The sequence below is a fragment of the Ursus maritimus genome, unplaced genomic scaffold (assembly GCF_017311325.1).
Source record: "Ursus maritimus isolate PB19 unplaced genomic scaffold, ASM1731132v1 scaffold_3, whole genome shotgun sequence".
In the NCBI taxonomy this organism is placed as follows: Eukaryota; Metazoa; Chordata; class Mammalia; order Carnivora; family Ursidae; genus Ursus; species Ursus maritimus.
Window position 1 is genome coordinate 10,879,510 of NW_024425563.1, and position 19,081 is coordinate 10,898,590.

General features: G+C 49.9%; 1 protein-coding gene across 1 annotated transcript; it reads right to left on the minus strand.

The window, feature by feature from the left end:
* Positions 1-1,527: 1,527 nt before the first annotated feature.
* On the minus strand, positions 1,528-17,721 carry ARHGEF5 (Rho guanine nucleotide exchange factor 5). The gene is made up of 14 exons (XM_040644587.1): positions 14,577-17,721; positions 13,950-14,007; positions 13,463-13,527; positions 13,005-13,258; positions 10,222-10,382; positions 9,537-9,689; positions 9,159-9,288; positions 8,815-8,889; positions 8,290-8,379; positions 7,003-7,160; positions 6,245-6,406; positions 4,707-4,777; positions 2,967-3,071; positions 1,528-2,252 (listed from the first exon to the last, which is right to left on the minus strand). The coding sequence occupies exons 1-14, from the start codon at positions 17,719-17,721 to the stop codon at positions 2,095-2,097; spliced, it is 4,785 nt and encodes a 1,594-aa protein (XP_040500521.1). The 3' UTR covers positions 1,528-2,094.
* Positions 17,722-19,081: the final 1,360 nt, after the last annotated feature.

Here is a 19,081-nt window from a genome sequence, read left to right on the forward strand (position 1 = left end):
ATTCTGGAAACCCAAAGAAAGAAGAAACAATAAGTAGACCTGTACCCAGTTCTCCAAAACCAAAGTATGGGAAATTGAGTAATTCAACTGAGTAGAGATGACTGATATGTAAGTTTTGTTTGTTTCATTTTTGTTTTTAAAACCAAGAATCTAAAGACAAGGAGAAGCCAATTGTCTTTTAATTTCCCAGATTAGGTGAAGAGTAACCCAATTAAATGCATACATATTAAATATCTAAAGACAGTTTTCGTCTTACAGATGTCAGCTTCAGAAAGCTTTAACAACTTCACACCAAGAAGCAGTCGTTCAACCAAAAAAATTATTTGCCTGTGTATCATTCAGAAGTTGACATTCTACCTTTTTGGGAAAATAAGAGAGAATTTGCCTATAAAATATAAGGTTGGATACAGCTCTGTTGGAGCCATAGGGCCAGTATTCAAGTACTGGTTTGAACGAATAATTTGGATTATATTAATTGTTATTGCTCTCAAGGAGAACCACTTGTTAGTTTACATACAATATATACATATTACTATATTATATATTAATAATAAAAAGCTGGCTTTATGAAAATAGTGAAAACGTCAACTGTACTTCTCTAAACCCATCCCTATGTTAGATTTTTTAGTAGTGTCAACCCGTTTGGGATAAATGAATACTAGTCCCATCCCAGTTACTACGGTGATACCTTCTCTAAAAATTAAGCAAGCTAGTGTACATTTTAGGATGGATAGAAAACAAAATGTGTTATCAAATGTCATACTATCATGTGGTATCATCATTAATTGGCTATAGGACAAAGCGTATCATATTATTCTTACCTTCTCACAAAGCTGCAAAGCAATTCTACTTCTGAGCCTTCCTAAAGATGAAACAGAGCAGTAGAATGACCAGGGAACGGCTCTAACGATCCAGCTGAAAAGATGACTGTGCTATTGCTGTATGAGGGCTCTATATGAGAAGTAATGTAGAGTGACGCTCTTCAACTGAGAAAGGCAATCCAGTAGGAGAGAGAGAACCTTACTTGGCAGAGATGGATAGGACTTTGAGGTTACTTGTCCATCCAATCCATGGCAATGCAGTAACTGGAGGTGGTCTCTTGACTTGGGTTCTAGGACTCTTCCATTATACACGCTGCTTTTCACAAAGAGGATGAAACAGCTGGGAAAATACCTTCACCATAATTCAAGTCAAAATATAAAATCGTGAATGGTTTGAGTAGGATTTCCAAATCCACTCAAACTCACCTATGCCTTAGCTTATGGGTTCAATAAAAAAGAAGGTTTGAAGGGGATTTTCATCATTCATCAGTTCCTTCTAAGTCCTTTTACAACATCTCAGGCCAAGACAGATAGAAAAGTCGCCCACACTCTTGCAAGTCATAAAGCAAGAGTCGGCATCTGCCATGACCTAGGCACCATCTTGGTCTTTCATGGCACCTAAATCAAGTGGCCTGGAATCGTCATGGGATTCCACGTTCCGTACCTTGTTCAGTGCTCAAGAGTCTGAGAAGAAAACACTCAGAGAAGTGCCAAGTTTATTAGAGTGAGAGAGTACTCCCCTCACATCGTCACCAGCAGACATAGATCCCACAGATGCATGCCCTGACCACACACCAATAATTATGGAAAACCTCTCGAGTTGGAAGATACCTCAGAGGTCACCAGGTTGACCCTCTCATCTGACATGCTAATCCCCCTTAAACATCTCCCTCCAGTGGACTGAGGTCAGATTCTGTTTAACTTGTAGCCAGGATGGAAACTTTGGTCAGCCCTGGATCTGCACTCTGGAAACAGAGAATGTTTAAGTACTATGTGGTAGTAGAGGTAAAGTTCCTTGGCTTAGGCCCCACTTGTCCCTTTTCTCATGAGAAAAGATTCTCAGAGTCCAGTGCAAAGTCCCTCAAAATCCCTCCACCAAGCACAAAGCACAGAAAGGAGGTTTGGGACTAGCGACTGGTAGCTGCATTTTGTCCTCGAGTTTCCAGAAGGTCTACTTCTTGGTCCACAGAAGGCCTCTGTTGCAGGGTTCTGGGGCCAGCCCTTTCCAGGAACATCCTGTCCTTATGCTCGGGGAATTCCTCCCAGAAAACAGCTAGGTCTGCTGTTCCACCAGCTGTAGTTTGGCAGTCTTGACTCGGTGGGCTTCCTTCAGGTTCCGTGCACGGACCTCTGGGTTGGAAATGAACTCCACTTGCTGCACAGGGAACCAGCCTCGCTCCCCATCTGAGAGTCGCATGCCCTCCAGCCAGCCTAGGGGCACAGGGTGTGTGAAAAGAATTACCTGGGACAGACCCATAATAACTCCTCCTGGATCTCCTTCCCTAAAACTTTTTGAATGGTAAGGCTGAAAGGACTGGAGAGCCCCCAGCACGGGAAATTAGGCCTCCCAATTGTTAACCCTGGCTGTTCTAGGTCTGGCGAGGTCTCTAGCTGCCTACTCCCGGGCCTTGTCCACTCTCATGGGTTGAACTGTGTTCCCACAAAATATATAGTTCTAACTTCAAAATATGAAGTTCTAACCGCAAGTGCCTCAGAATGTGACCTTATTTGGGAATAGGGTTATTCAGGTGTAATTAGTAAAGTAAGATGAGGTCATACTTGAGTAAAGTGGGCCTTAATCCCATATAACTAGTATCCTTATACAAAGAGGGAAATTTGGACACACACACACATAAGGAAGAGGCAGAGACTGGAGTTAGGCTACCACAAGCCAAGGACTACCTGGGGCTACCAGAAGCTAGAAGAGGCAAGGCAGGATCCTCCCCAAGAGGTGTCAGAGGGAGCATGGCCCTGCCAACACTTTGATTTTGGACTTCTGGCTTCTAGAACCATGAGAGAAGACACTTCTATTGTTTCAAGGAACCCCATTTGTGGTACTTTGTTATGCAGCCCTAGGAAACAAATACACCCACCTATAGTACCCCAGCTCCAACGCCCAGCTTACTCACGGGTTCTCCCTCTTACCATCGCTGCTTTGCTGAGTCACCATCACCACGTCTGCCTTCTCTAATGCCAACTCATCGTTCTCCCGGGGTTTGTAGGCTCGAAGGCACTGTACTTGTGGGGAGTCTTTGGAAGAGAAGAGCGCGAAGACAGGTTAGGAAAGGCGAGTGACTGGAACACTGAGGGGGAACTACAGGGGGAGGTTGGGAGGTTGGGAGGACTCGGGAGAGAGAAAGTTCAGGCTTTAGAAAGTTACAAACAAATGAGACAATCCGAAAAATCTTCATCCTCTACGAGGAAACAAAATGGTCGAAAAGGAAATGGAAATACCGAAATATTAAAGAACCAAAAATTCTATTTCTCCAGGGAAGATAAATTGAGAAATACCTTGTGACCACCTTCTATGACTCGTTATTACAAATACCCACATTCTGCTGAAGACCCATCTTCCCTCTGTTACCTTCCCTGACTCTTCAGTCCTCAATGGATTCTGAATTCCTTTAAAACTAATCGTCCAGGCCAAACCATTTACCTCTTATCCAACTGCTTTGTGTATGCGCTCTGCCTCCCCAAACAGATTGTAAAATCTGATCCTGTGACTCACTCTTCATTTCCTTCCCAGTACCAGAGGTGGGACTGGAAGAGATGCAAGTCGAGGGGCCCCAGGTATGACCAAATAAGGTGCCTAATCCCCTTCAGCTTCAGTTTCCTCACTTGTAAATGACTGGGTTGATCAAGGTGATTCCTCAGGGAATTCTGGATTTTCTCTATCTCAGTACTTTTGTGAACCAGAGGAAATTTCCATAGTTTGGAAGCTTAAGATAACAAGCCTCAGAGGACTCCTGACCCATAAGCATTCCATCTTACGTGGGTTTATCGCTCTTTCTACATTACCACACTTCGCTGGTTCCCTCAGAAAACAAACAGAACACTGCATTATCATCTGCACTTCTTTTTCTAGAGCTTATCTCCTTCTGCCATTTACGAGATGACAGCGAAGGAGGAAGCATCATCATCTTGCCTTCCTTCCAACTGGGGACCCGAAGGCCAGCAGACAAAGGGTCACATAGCAAACAAGTTAGTAGAACTCAGTTTACAGCCTGGTTCTCCTACTTCCTTTTCCAAGGTTCCTTGTATTTGTTTGTTCTTTTGAGTTACCAGTGTTCCTTTGAGTTCAGTTCCTCTCTAGATACCAAAGAGGGAATTCTTGCTAGAGGACAAGTGTGGGGCTTATATGAGACCCAGAAATCCAGGCTTCACATGAATGCAAGACGCATTCGTAATACGTGTGTGTGTCTGTGGCTACCTGTGGGCACGTGGCAGCCTGGGCTAAGGGCAACCTGGTCTCAGGTCATTCTGTACAGGACAGAGTGTGGTTAAGACAAATCAACTAGGTTGCTATTCTCCCACAGTTCCCACTCCAGCCCTATTTTCTCCCCGTATTTCCCCAAGACCTTTAAGCAGATGAAATCTAAGCAAAATAATAACAGGATAGACTTAAGGGGATAAATATTGAAAAAGAGCAAATTATTGCCCAAGGGAGAAAGTACATGGAAGAGGAGGCAGTACCATTGTGGTGAGTAGTTTTAAGTGGGTCATCTCAGGTGCTTAAGCTCCAGTGGCCAGACTTCCACTCTAAAATTCTGGATAGAAGCAGTAAGCGGGAGTCTCTCAGAGTTACCACCCAGCCTCCTAAACTTCTACACGCAAAGGTGACTTCCAGTCCTGCCATTTTTCTCTCCCTCTTATCCCCTCACTCACCATAACACTCCAGAAGGTCCAACTCCTCTCTGGGCATGGCCAAGGCTGAGATCCATCGAAGCTTCTCACTTCTGAGAAAACAAAGCAGGGTCAATGCCTCAACTGCAACTCTGGGGTGTGGGATGAAGACCAATGATGGGGAAGGGAAATGACTGTGGGAAAGACTTGTCTGGTTCAAAAAGTCTAGTTCAATGACATCTAGGACAAAAGTCAGTGGGACTTTGCTTGCTTGGAAACATAAGAGCTTGAATTGTATGTTGTGTTTATCACCCTTTTTCTCCTTGTCTTTCCAAGCCTATCCTCTTAATGGCATATCTTTCAAGTGGGGGCGTAATGGCAACTGTCAATTACACACATGAGATGTTCCGTTTTGTATGGAGCAAAATGTTCATCTCAGTTTAGGTTCCCTCTATCACTTTGCATAATTCTCGAAACTCTATTGCCTACCTCCCTTCCATCAAATATCTCAGAGATGAAAACTATTGTGTACTCGTAATTAGGTCAGGGAAATATATCTACTATTTTTTTGGTCATGCAATATAACCCATACTAATTTTGTAATTATCTGAAGGATTTTGTATTATGTTAGCTTCTGCTTCCAAAAACACTGGAGTCATTGCGAGCTGACACTATTTCTATTCCAGGAAGATGCCGCCCAAAACACTAAACAAAGAACATGAATCTGTATCTGATTACTTGACTTTGGTGACATTTTGTATATAAACCCCTATATCAGCCTCTATGTTCCATAAGTGAAGACAGGTACAGTTGACCCCACCCTGAGGTGTCTTCCAAGAGACAAAGCTGAAAAGTGTCTACGACACAGGGATCCTTGGACCATTTGGTGTCATGTCAAACTTTTTAAGGAAGAAGCTTCTAATATCTCTTATAACAGCAACAGTAGCTATAGTCTTGTAGTTGTTCCTTATTTTAGGCATTTTGTACCAGATTTTACAGGTATTATTTTAATACTCTCCAAAATGTATGTATCTGTGTGTGAATGTATTATTGTTATTATTATTATTATTATTAAAAAGATGAGCAAATCAAAGTTCTCAACACTATAGATTTCTGCTCAACAGAGGACTGGGATGGAAGGTGGGAGGAAGGCAAGCTAAAGACACCCCAGTGCTTGTCTTATTCACACATATGTCCACCAGCCTTTGACACTGAAGAGTTTCTGGCTTATACACATGGCCATTCACTCAGGACATCAGTAATTGAACTCTCTAGTTACTCCATACCAGCCCATCTCTTCTCTGTTGTTCGCAGATTTTGTCCCTCTTGACTGAAGAACATAAAACAGATGCTAAACTTTGGTAGCAGCTCTGTACCCTTTCCCACCATCTCTTACAAGTTGTCTATTAGCTCTAAAAGTCTGGGTTTGGGTTTCTCTAGGGAGGTTCTCCAGTCCGGAACAGAATCAATAGTGCTGTGGCTGTGTTCTGGGCACATTTTCTGCCCCGGCCCCACTTCCTTCCCAGCTGTCCTTCCTCCCCCGCTCCCTCCCCCAGCTCCTCTGCCCAGCCCCATCTCACTGGGTCTCAGTGCTGAAGAGGAACTCGGCCTGGGTGCCCTGTGCGTTGTGCAGCAGGAAGAGTCGGAAGAGGTTTTTGTGAGGCCCATGTAGCTTCATTTCACACTTCTCCCCTCGGATGGAGGAGAAGGGAGCGTGGTCAAACACCAGGAATCGGCTACCCCTGCAAAATACAATGCCTGTCAACTCGACTCTACAATGGTCAGACTTCGTCCACCCTCGTATCTTTGGATTCAAAATCCCTATCCTTTGCAGCTTGCAAATTCTCATAAAAACCATGAGATGGTGCCACCTTGCTCCCAAGACAGTAGCTCCTGAGTCCCCAGGGATCTGTCACCAGTTTGGCAAACCACATGTCTAGTGCAATGAATACTTCGCCACTTTAAAGAGTTGGAGAGATAGAACCAACATAAATTTTCTAAGCCCTTAGGACCAAAGAGTTAGGATCTGGAATTGGCTAAGAACATCTAGGCTAAGGCTGAGTCCAGCCCAAATAAACGATTTGAGAATGCGGTAAGCCAGTTTGCGACATTTTGCTCTGTGTCTTTAACAAAGTACGAGTCCTGCCATGTGATCTCGTGACAGAATTTGGTGGGATCCCCTTTCTTTCTTTTCTCTAGGCCATGACCTGCATTCCATGGGTCGAGCCATCGAGAAGGGCTCCTCTAGGAACATGAGCCTTTTCTGCCCCTTTGAGTCTGCCCTCTTGCCTCATCCCACTCCCCTCTTGTACTATGGCTTCCCATTCTAGTCACTGACTCTCGGGGCCGAGACAGCAACAGGCAGTCATTGAAGAGATGCAGGTGGACTGGACGTGTGTTCAGTTTCCTCCGCAGCCCTGGGGAGAGGCTGAACTCCAGGGCTGTCAGCTCTCCACTCTTCACCAGCCAGCGTGACTGCGAAATGAGCGGGAATATCTATAGTGTAGGGAAGACAGGAAAGGCACTGTCACAGACGGGGCAAGCGCGAGCCTGCCTCGGTCCTGCCCTCCCCACCACGCCTCTCCTCATGAGCTCCACCACCGACACTCACGTCTTCCACATCCTCCGTCCTGCTCATAACCCATCCGCCGAGACTGCCCCTCTCGGAGCCTACCTACCACTGTCTGTGCTGTGCAGCACGCACGTCCACAGCTCAGGCAAATGGAAGGTTCAACCCAGGACGGTGACTACGTGAGAAAGCTCAGCCCAGGAAGCGTGAACTGAAGGGGGTTTGGCAGACCCCAGTTGGGGCATGTGAGGAAATAAGGCAGGGAACAGGATGCTGTGTGTCTTAGGAGTTAAAAGATTTGGGCAGTTCTGACCTTTCTTTCTCTGATTATAACCACAGACCTGAGAGGAGCACCTGGAGTCATATAAGGAGAACTGGGTGGGGTCTGCTTGGGGTTGGAAGTCGGGTCAAGGTAAGGGTATTGGACTACAGTTAACATGTGGCTCAGGGATTCTCCCGCTCTTCCAGGGAAGCAAGGACGGTATCTGCTCTGAGGTGGAATTTGAATGTGGAATGTTTATTTACATTGCATCTTGATGGGAGATCTTGGTCCTCTATTCGGAGTTAATTTCACGTTGCTTTGGTTAGACTAGGTGAAGACTTGATAAAATACTGAATGGCTGAAGCACCAAACGTATCTTTACAAAGGTTTACGCTGGTAAGTTCTCCCTCACCTGCCCACTTCCCAAATGCACTTTCTCCCCCTCAGGAACCCCCCCCTCAGATGACCACTGTCCTTTAGTTCCCATGTATCCTTCTAGGGTTTCTGCAGGTATACACAAGCAGACAGAGACACAGGTTTGTATCCTACTTTTCCACCAAAGATAACATGCTATAATCCACACAGGTCTGTGTCTACCCTTTTTCACTTAATAACATATCAGGGAGATTGAAGACATTTGGGTGTCCCAGAAATAGGATGGAAGAGAAGGCACGCAGAAGTAAGGGCAGAGACTGAGACCGTGCGAGCAAGATGGTTCTACATCAGAGGGTGACCCGCGGGTGATGTTTAAGTGAAGCTTCCCAGACGGGGTGGGGTGCAAGGGACTGACTCACTTTGCACTCAAACTCAATCTTCTGGCTCAGGTAGATGAGCTCCTCCGTCCGTCGCATCCTCTGGACATTGTTATTGCAGTCCCGGATCAGCTGCGTGTCGAGCAGGGTGAGGAGACAGGAAGAGCACTGCGTTAGAGGCTTTGACCTTGGAGTCCCCTGCAAGAAATCTGGAGGGTGGTTGTGACAGCCTCCGTTTTTTCCTGGCAGGCTGGGATTGTGTGAAGGCAGCAACAAATTGAAGTTCCAGGCCTCTGGTATACCTCGTATGACCTGACAGGACATTACTGGGTGGAGTGAAGGTAAGATTTAATCTCGGGATGGTGGTAGTGAGAGCATAGTCCCTTGGTGTGGACTGTCCTCAGTGTGGGAAGGAGACCGGGTGGGAGGTTTGGGGGGGGAGGGTGTTTGGAGGTTTGGTGGGTACACTGGGGTAGCTGAGCAATCCCATTAGCACGGTCCTGTGCTCTCTGGAGTCATGCTGTGAAGGCCAGTCATGGGGTCTAAGCGGGGGTGGTAGCTGCTTACCTCTTCCAGGGCATGATGTGCCTTTGTGGCCTCTGCTTCCTCTGAAGAGCCAGGCTGTGTTCTCTTCAGAATATTCTAGAGAACAAACAGTAGGCAGGAGGCAGATGGAAAGAAGGGATGGGAAAACAGGAAGAGGGAATTGAGGGTCGGCTAATGAAGTCCAAGAACGAAATTTTTGCATCAAATTCACCCTGAGGAAGAAGGGTGTGGGAAGGGGGGAGAAGGTTCACACCGTCCACAGGGTGTGGAAGAGGGGCAAAGGAATGGGCAGTTCCGTGCCTTGGGGCTCCCTGAGATTATCCCCTTCGGGTGAAGGGGAGAGGCCCAAAGGGGGACCGCGGTACCTGGAGCAGCAGTTTGAGACGCGTGATGCGCTGGAAGGGCAGGATCAGGAAGGACTTGAGGGAAAGGCGTTGGCAGACGGGGTCACTCTCCAGCTTCTCCAGGACCTCTCGGAAACTGCTGTTGCTGTTCCTGTGTGGGCAGCGAGCCTCTAGTGAGGAGGGACACGGGGAGTACTGGGCACACAGTGAAGGCTCAGGGAGTAGAGATGCAGTGGAATGTCTATGGCGGGGGCACCTGAAAGGTAGGGTGGGGGTGGGACCACAGAGCAGGCACAAGAACGTGTGCTTTGGGGATACTATTTGGGGTCGGGGTTTGGGGGTTTCAGGGCAAGATCACTGCAGGGCCCACAGGGGGACTGGATGGGGATCAGGTCTTACAGCAGGCCTTGGAAGGTACGTTCCTGGTAGGTCTGGTTGGTGACATAAGGCAGGTAGACCCGGCGGAAATTGGGAGCATGGTTCAGGACGACATCACACACTTGGAAGGTGAAGATGTTGTTCTCGAAGTTCTCCTCCAGGTCTGAAAGGAACCTGCACAGCATTCACACAAGTCTCCTGAGACTCGGGAGCCTCACGAGAGCAGGTGGCTGACCCCTCTATACCTTGAGTCTGTGACTCCCTCCTTCTATTAGTCAGTAACTTCTATTGACCGTTCTTAGCTCTGTGCCCCTGCTATGCTCTAGAGTTCTCTCCAAGGCAATCCCTAGTTTGCCCCTGATAGAACCCTCTGATCCTTATATTCCATTTCCTGTTCTTCTTTTGAGTCTGTTCTGGTTTTCTGATCTCTACCCGTTTCCCACGGCCCATCTCCAGCGCAGCGCCTGCCTACGGTACATCCGGTCCCCAACCCAAGAAGCACTTCCCATTCATTTGTCGATCCAAGAACGGATCTGTCACCCACACACCCTCTCCTCGTCTTTGCTCTCCCTATTCCCACAGCACTGGCAATCGTGAACGGAGCAATGAGAGGGCTGCTGAGAGAGAGGGGAAAAAACAACCAATGGTTTACAGGCTAAAGACACTGAGGCCGAGGGAGTGGTGTTTGGGAGAAGAGGACTCTCACGTGGTGCTGACTTCACGCACGTCCTGTAAACGAGAGAAGAGCCACTGGTATTCCTGGTTGGAAAGGGTGGCCCGCAGCGGGGCTGAGAGCTGGAAATGATCCACGGCCACATGCAGACTGCGTAGGTAGGAGGCCTCCGACACGATCAGTTCAAATTTGGCCTGGGAGGTTGGAGAGGAGATTAATTTAAAATAGGTATCGAGTCCCCAGTGTACGTGAGCCACTGGGTAACATTCTAGGGGCAGAGCAGGGAACAAGGCAGCTCCTGTCATAGCTCACAGTCACATCAGAGCCTAACCTGGTGTCAGGAGAGGGAGAGAGCACTGGAGCTCGAGACAAGAACGTGTCCAAGCCCCTACGCGTGTAAGAGAAAAGGATGCTTTCAAGAAGCATAAAATAAATGGAGTGTTTTTGGAACCGAGTATTTATACCGAAGTAGTGGCAGGAGATGAAGCTGGGGAGGCAAAGAGAGAGGTCTGGAGGATTGCATAAACAAGGTAAAACGTTTTGGACTTAAGGCCATGGGAAGATTAGAAGAGGCTTTACGTAGGGAAATAACCTGATCAGATTGGGTTCTTATAAAGGTTATTTCTGAGCACGATGTGGAGAAAAGAGTAGACGGGGCAAGGCAGCCATATTAGGAAACTGCCATAGTCATTCCAGGTGACAGATGGAGGTCTGAACGGCCATGGGGGTGGGGAGAGGTAGGCCAGCTTCCTAATTATTTAGGAAGGAGATTACCTGGTTGTTTGCTAGAAAAGGGGGCTGAAAGAGTAGCCAGAATCACAGTTTAATGCTTCAGTTTTTGAGTTTGGTAACGGACTGAACGGCGGACTCACTGAGCCAGAGAACTTTGAAAGAGGGACAGATTTAGGGGATGAAATGGCGGACTCACTCACTGAGCCAGAGCCCTTTGAAAGAGGACAGATTTAGGGGATGAAGGTGATCTGGGGTTTGAGGAGAAATGGGAGGAAGCAGGATATCTGAGAAGCAGATGGTGCTGCTGTGGTGTCATGGGGATGGTCCAGCACTTGAGAACTTATTTGGAGGTTCCAGCAGGGGGCGCCACGGCTCACAGCCCTGTCCTCCTCCCGCGGGGCCGCTCATGCTCTTCCTCCAAGCCTGCGGCTTCAAGGTAGATGCAGGGACAGAGAGAGAAAGAAGACACACACCCCTGGGTGGAGACCCTCACGTACACCAACACGTAACTGGGACGCTGAAGGCGCACTTGAGTACAGGCTCCAACATTCACGGACTGACTTGGTGCGGCTCTCTTCACCTCACTGAACCTCGGGTTTTTTGTCTTTTTGTGTGGGTCACTGTACCTACACAGAGACGCTGTGACAGTCAAAAGAAATGGGGTTGGTGTGAGCACCTTATAGACCCCAGAAATACTATTTTATGAAAGGACTGTGCATATAAGCACAGAGGCTTCTCTTCTCAGAAACGTCAGACGGAGCCGGCCTGGGAGGCCTGATGGACTTCCCCGTGTGCAGGAGTTGCTGAAAGACAGCTAGGGTTCCTAACCTCTCCTGTTGTTTGGTCCATAAGTATCGGGCAATCACTGATTTTCTACATATCCTCCATGTGCTTTAAAAGTTGAGGTCAGTATAAGGCCCCCAAGTCTGAGCTTCAAAAAACCTCAACCTTTATAGTTGCCTCTGTTCGACTGGTTTATCCCTGAGTCCTTCTGGCCAACATCTGACTCCTTCCCGCCTCCGAAAGGGGGAGAGTATGGCACTAATATACATCAAACTCTGTACCAGGCACCACGCCAAGAGCCAGATACGGATAATTCACTTACACCACAGCAATCCTGAAAGTAGACCTATCCTCAAGTTTTAGACAAGGAAACAGACTTGGTGAAGTTATAGAACTTGCCTAAGGTTACACGGCTAGCAAGTGGTGAAGCCAGGATTCAAACCCAGCTTGGCCTGACGAAATCAAAGTACAGTAGTAAATATTTTTTGAGTGATTGCTATGTACTAGGCACTTATCCTTTTTGTGACCCAGTTTCACAAATGAGAAAATAGAAAGAAAGATCAAGTGATCTGGCCAAAGTTAAATAGTCAGCAAAGAGTAAAGTGGGCTCCACGACCGGGTCATTTACTCCAGAACCCAAATATGTAACATGATTCCATGTTCCAATGATGCCACATTGTCTTCCTGGGAAGAGAGGTTCTAATCCATATTTCAGATTGATTATTAAGAGAAGCTCTCCATGTGAAACCTTCATGGTAATAATGTAACATCAAACAGCCTCCAATACAGTCTTGCCACGGGGTGTAAGGACCGAGCCAAGACTGATGGGGATTCCAAAGCCCGTATGAGACCAGTGGACCCCAGGACAGCTGCCGGGGATGCAGCAAAAAGCCACTCATATGCTTTGGTGGAAGAGAAAAGCTTCAGGTAGTGTGGAACCCCAGGTGAAGAGGGAAATTTTAGTCTAGCCTGAAGCAGCAGTGAAGGGATTAATTCCACATTCCTCCCAACAAATTCAGGGGATGGTCACTTTGTGTGAGACCCCATCGATAACAGGTAGGAGGGAGCAGCCCACGCCCTGCAGAAGTGGGGAGGAAGGCCAGTGCTAACATCCCGAAAGCCATCCAGACGCATCAGAGTGGAGACGAGCGACAGCCGCGGCGTGCACGGGGCGTGTGGTGAGTGTGGAGGGGACAGCCTGGTCTTGCTGGGGGTGGTGGCAGTGAGTAGGAAATCAGGAGGAGACTTTGCTCTCCCTCCTGCAGGCCCATCCCCCGCCCCACCCCCACCCCGCTGGGTACCTCTTGCAGTTTTTGGTCTTCGTGGGTCATGGAGAGCAGCACGGTGCTATTGCGCACCACGGGGATCTCCTGCCACAGGGAGCCACTGGAGGCCACGGACAGGCGCTGCAGGTAAGACTCTGAGGAGACCAGGGTCCTCCGGGGCTGCCGGGGGGAGGCGGGCCCAGTCACCTCCCCCAGGCTGTCCAGCCGCTGCTGGCTCTGGATCTCCTTGTTCAGAACCACATCGCTGTACTCCTGGTAAAGCAGCTGAGCTACAGGGGCGAAGAAGCGTGGCGGAGGGAGAGAATTAGGGAGACAGGGATGTTGAGGCATAAAGACAGAAGCCACCAAGCTGCTTCTGGCTCTCCTGGAAATCCTGTCTCCCTGAAGAGATCACAGCCCCACTGAGGAAAGCCATGAGCTCTCGTCTTGGGCAAAATGCCACATGGGTCTCTACTTCTGTTTAAGGTACTCACAGGAGTTGATGAGCTTTGAGCGGCGTCTTGCAAAGCCGCCCATTACCTCCTTTGGTTTCTTCTCCCTGTGGAGGCAAGAAGGGCTCTCGGTGCTTGCTGGCCACTGATGCAGAGACGCCCCAGGGGACCGTAGAGGAGCTAGCCTCCAACCTTTGGGACGTGTGCTGGGCAGTGAGGGCCTAATCCCCTCAAGAGGCAAGCTGTAGCCTGACCCACTTTTGGTAGCTCAGAGCTGTTTTGGATGTCATGTTGAACTTTTACAGGGGGGTTATTTCATGGCTAAAGAACCTAGGAGGACAGGAGAGTCAGACCCAGCTAACACCCAGGTAGAGAAAAGATGCCCTTACCCTGGAATCCTGGTGTACATCTCTTCCCCTCCCTACCCCTGGAAGACACAGCACCCCAGAACCCTTGTCAACAAATGGAAATCTCAGTATCCTGAGAAAAGACAGTCTAAGTGTGTCTGTTAGGAGAGAAGGTGACTCACCGAAAAACAATGGTGTCTGAAGGGCCAAGGGCTTTTTCTACAGCTGGACCTCTTGTATCTGGAAATGGAAATGGTGAAGTCACTGAGATTTTAGAGGGACGTTCAGAAAGCCCAAGAAGGTAAGACCTGAAGCAGGAGATGTAGGCATCTGAGGGAAGAGAAGGGCTCAACTGGGAGTCTGTGCAGCAGAGCAGTGCCAAAGTAGAAAGCACTGAGGACACTATTACCGGGTACGTCCCCATCCCCGGCATCGGATGTGAACTAGGCGAGAAGAGGATGTCTTCTCTACTAGTAGGAGGACATCAAGCAGATGTTAGTACCTGGAAAGTGTGTGTGTCGTGGGGGGGAGAGGGGAAACATCCACAACAACCTTGGGAAAAACAGGTACACAATAAAGCACCACCACGGCTGAGTGACAGAGATAGAGGGGAAGGAGGAGGAGGAGCACTACAGGGAGCCCAGAGAGGTTTCCAAGGGCTTCCCTCTGGGTTGACATTGGGTATGTGGATGAGCGAAGCCACCAGAGGGACAGTAGAGGCCCTGGGGACAGAAGAGGGATAAGGTGGTAAGAGCTGGCGAAAGCTTGGTCCGACATGAGTGTTACTATGATCCTTGGTCCTTGCTTACCTGAAGAGCCCTCAGGCAAGATGGAAGGTCTGCGCAGGCCTTGCCGGTTCCAGCCCTTGTGCTTACTGGATCCCTCACCAGGATCGGCAACCTGTCCACTGCTGCTCTCCAGTGGTCTCCCTGGGTCCCGCCTGTGGGGCCAGCTGGATGCCTTCTCCAGATGGGGATGGCTGAGTTTTTCTGATTGCCTTGCTTGGCCTAGATCCAACCTCCTCAGGCCATTGGCTCCTTCCTGAGGGGCTGTTCTTCTCAAAGATCCTCTGGCAGAGGTCTCAGACTCTTCTGAGGGTCCTGGTTCAGAGGGGGGTCCCTGGAGCTCCAGACTCCAGGGTGTGGTTGGGGAAGAGGGACTTAGAAGGGTTGCCACATTGCTGAAAGCCATGCCAGGGGACACTTCACTCTTGCTCCTGCTGGTGGAGGCCAAAGAGTCTGTTGATCGGCCCATGGCCGGGGGCCAGGAGGTACGTCCAACAGAATGGGGAGTGGAGACTGTCCGCTCTTGACAAACAGGCCTTGGCTTGCCCTGACCCCCTGCATTCATGAGTTCTCCCTGAGTGCTCCTACTCCTCCCCCTAGACTTTGGGGGTAACGGGGGTGGTTCAGTGGGAAGATCCATAATAGGGACAGGGGGTAGAGGCCTGTAGATCCTTGGACTACTAGAAGAAGAAACAAAATGGTGGGGCTGGGACAAATCAGGAGTTGGGGGTAATGGCTTGTTGTATCTCAACCTGCGGGAGCAGGTCTGAGTAGGGTGGGGAGTGTCCGGGGTAGAAGGCAGAGGTCGGTGCTGCCTGGCCACAAGGGGGTCAGGAACCGGGGGAAGTGGGCCTCTGGGGGGGCCATGGAGCCCTGAACCTGGGGCCAATGGAAGAGGATGGCCACACCGCCTCAGTGTGGGAACTCCTGCGTGGAGATGGCTGTCTCTCTCTACCATGGCGGGGTGGACATGCCTCTTCTCTGGAGGAGGAGGGGGCAGAGGTTCATGGATCCTCACATCTACAGAGACAAGGGGTGGGGAAGAGCCATAGGCAGGAGACTCTGGGGCAGAGGCTGAAGTGTGTCGGAAGCCATATGGCTGGGTGCTACAGGCAGGACTGGATCTTTCCAGATTTGAAGTGAATTCTTGAGAGTCCTGCCCCAGAGCAGATAATGAACTAGAGGATTCTGGGATGATCCTGCAGTCCCTACCACTTTTCCTGTCCCTTCTTGGGATCACAGAGCCATAGATGGCGGGTTTGGGGGCCCTCTGGGGCAACTCTGAATGGGAGAAGGAAAGTGATAGTCCCAGCAGGTCCGGAGTTGGCTCTGTCCTGTGAGAGCCTGGAAAGGAGTTGCTCCTTAGGTGCTGGACAGCCCCTGTAGAGTGGCATAGGGGGCTCTGAAGGTTGGCCCAGTTGGAGCTGGTGGATATTTCCATGGTGGCCTCTGCAGTCAGGAAGCCACAGAGGGCAGCTGGGGGAGTCTCAGAAGCCCCATAGTTAGATGTGTTGTTAGTCCAAAGAGATGCTCTGGAGGTTTCTGGGGAAGGTAGGGCAAGAGAGGGCTCCCTCCTGGGAGAGGCAACTAGGGGGCTGGCAGATGCTGATGTCGTTGTACTTGGGGAGACGTCGGCCAGACTGGAAGAAGCGGAATCTGGTGTCCTTGGAGGAGCTACAGATGTACCGGCAGAGACCATCTCGGTCCCCTGGCTAAACGCCGCCCCCTTGCCCAGCTCGGATCCCTCCCGCTGACCATCCTGAGCTGTTTCTTGGTCAGGTGACGCCCCAGCAGGAAAAGAGCCAGGTAAAGAAGCGGGCTGGCAGGACCATCCTCCTGGCTCCAGTGCAGGAGCCGGAGCTTCAGGGGATGGTTCCTCAGCCCTAGGCTCCTTCTGAGTCCCAGGAATACTGGTCATGGGGTAACAGGTGTCTAGAAACAAGTCGCAGGGAGAAGAGACCTCAGGGGCTAGCGGAGCCAGTGTGGAAGGACCATCACGTGCTTTCCCGTCTTCTGTACTTCCCTCTCTGTCCTCTTCCCACAGCGGGTCCCCATCCCAATTCCCCAACTCCTCCTCCTGCCCCTCCACTGACATCACTTCTCGCTGAAGACCTTGACCTTCTTGCCTTCCGGTTACTTTCCCTGATCTCTCCACCAAGCTTTGCTCCTCCTCATTCTGAGCATCCACGCTCCTCTCCTCTGGGCCCCCTAACTCGCTCTTCCCCTCCTCTCCCTGCTGCAGATCTCGTGGGCCCTGGGTCTTCCTCTCCTGCTCACTACAGTGCGGACCTTCCACTTCCCCGTAAAGCCCCATTCTTTCTCCTTGTTTTGCAAGCATCACGTCACCTTGTATCTGCTCCTGTTTTTGCCTTTGCTCTCCCTCTGTACCATTAACCTGCTCCCCCTGTTCCTGCCCCCCTAAATGCCCATCCTTCCCCACAGTTCCTTCCTCCTGGAAGTCCGCTTCCGCTAGTCCCAGCTCCTCCGGCCCCTCGGTGCCCAGAAGGCACACGAGTCCCCCTCTCCCTGGACTTTCTGCTGCCTCCGTAGACTGCAGCTCTTCCCCCTGCCTGACCGAGTGCCCTGGCTCGTGGGTCTCTGCAGTGTGCTCTTCACAGGAAGGCCCAAATCCGGGCTGAGCAGAGGTGTCTGGAAAAGCTTCCTCCTTTTCTTCTGCATGTCCAGTTCCCCCAATCAAAGAAGTGAGTTCTGGCCTAAATTCCATCTCTACTCTGCCACCCAGCTGACTGGATACTGAGACCATGTCTGGATGTTCACCTTGAACAGGGCAGGCCCTGAGTTCTGCAGGAGCTGGTGTCCTTGCCTGTCCAACGCTCGGGCTCTGAGGCACTGCCTCCTGGTGCTCTGGGGGGTCCCCTGTCTCACCCACAGAGTCTTCCTGGTTGGTCTCTGCACCTGCAGGGGCTTCCTCAGGGAAGGAGGTCATGCTCTCGGTGGCACAGCTATTCACATCTCTTACATCTTCTTGCTGGGTGTCCGAGAGTCTGCGTCCCTCTGCCCACATGGAGGATGGCTCCCAACCTTCTAGAGCGTCGGGCCCCAAGGCAGTGGTCTGACTGCTTCTCCTGAGAGCTTGCGGGGTAACACTGAGCTCTGCTAAGGCAGGGATGGGAGTCGAGGCCCCGTGTTGGGGCTCTTCAGCCTCCATCAGGGCTGAGCCCTAAAGAGGAATAAAACACAAAGTTTTCATCACTCTTTCTGCTTCTACTTATCAAAGGAACAGACCCTAGAGAACAAGAGTGGGACATTGATTTGGTTCTATTTCAAGTCATTCTTTGAGACAAAAGGTACTCAACAGAGTAAGTAACGTATCACTGATTTATTCATCTAATAAATATTGACCAAGTGACCTCTTTAAGGGCAGGGCATTCGGCGGTAAACAAGACAGGCCGAGACTGTGTCCTCATGGAGCCTGCAGTCTTGTGGAGGAGACAGATAATAAATGATTAAATTAGAGCGTAAGACCATTGTCAAAGAGCACGGAGCACTCCCAGTGGTCATTACTCTCTAGACTGTATTATGTCATACCGTCTCTCCCCGTCTATTCTCTGGACACCAAGCATGACTCAGTCCTGTATAACTCCCAGACACCGTGAGTGACACACCCTAGATCCAATAGCCCAGAGAAGCAAGAAGGGGGATCTTCCTCCAAAGCTGCCGAGAGCATTCAAACCCTCCTGGCCACCGTAGCCAGTGTCCAAGGTACTCAAGTGGAGTGACCTCCCTCTGTGCAGTCTGGACTTGACTCATTACTTTCCATAGTATCTAGCAGAGCCTTGTAACTAACTGGCAATTCTGTATTCCATTATAGAAGCAGCTGTTGTAGGGGCGCCTGGTGGCTCAGTCAGTTAAGCGTCTGCCTTTGGCTCAGGTCATGATCCCAGGGTCCTGGGATCGACCCCCACGTCGGACTTCCTGCTCAGCGGGGAGTCTGCTTCTCCCTCTCACTCTGCCCCTCCCCCCGCTCTCTATCTCAAATGAATAAAATCTTAAAAAAATAATTTTAAAAAAGCAGCTGTTGTAAAGTAGAATGATAACTAGACTTACTGGATTAGAACTGTAGCAGACACATTGCATACCCCCTTCAGCCAGGTCCATGACACTGTGCTCCCCTCACCAGCTTATTGCCCCCTGCTTTCAAAAACCTTGTAAACTCTCCCCATCATTTCTTAAAAGTTTGACCTTCTCCTCTGCCGTCTCACTTCCAGCAGAAAACATCATTTCCCACCTTGCAAAGAATTTGGAAACCCATAGAGGGGAACTGCCTCAGTTCCTGGCAACTCAGAGTGCCCTCAGTTTTGCTTTCCCCATTCCCGCTTTGATGGCCCAACGGGTGTCCCTCCCCTTACACACCATGTTCTTTAGCTTGTCTTTTCGGTCACCTTATGCGATAGATTTTCTCTTCTTCTCCCACCACCCCTCTCTGTCGGACCCATCCCACAACTGAAGCATGACCATGGCTTTCTCATCTACACTGTGGAAGGAACTGTTCATACCTGAGGTCCTCA

Coding starts and splice junctions, on each gene's coding strand:
- ARHGEF5 (XM_040644587.1), bottom strand. CDS start 17,721: ATGGAGGCTGAAGAGCCCCAACACGGGGCCTCGACTCCCATCCCTGCC. Junction 14,008..14,576: donor CTTGCCTGAGGGCTCTTCAG/GTAAGCAAGGAC, acceptor TTCCATTTCCAG/ATACAAGAGGTCCAGCTGTA. Junction 9,690..10,221: donor GTGCGTGAAGTCAGCACCAC/GTGAGAGTCCTC, acceptor AATGCTGTGCAG/GTTCCTTTCAGACCTGGAGG.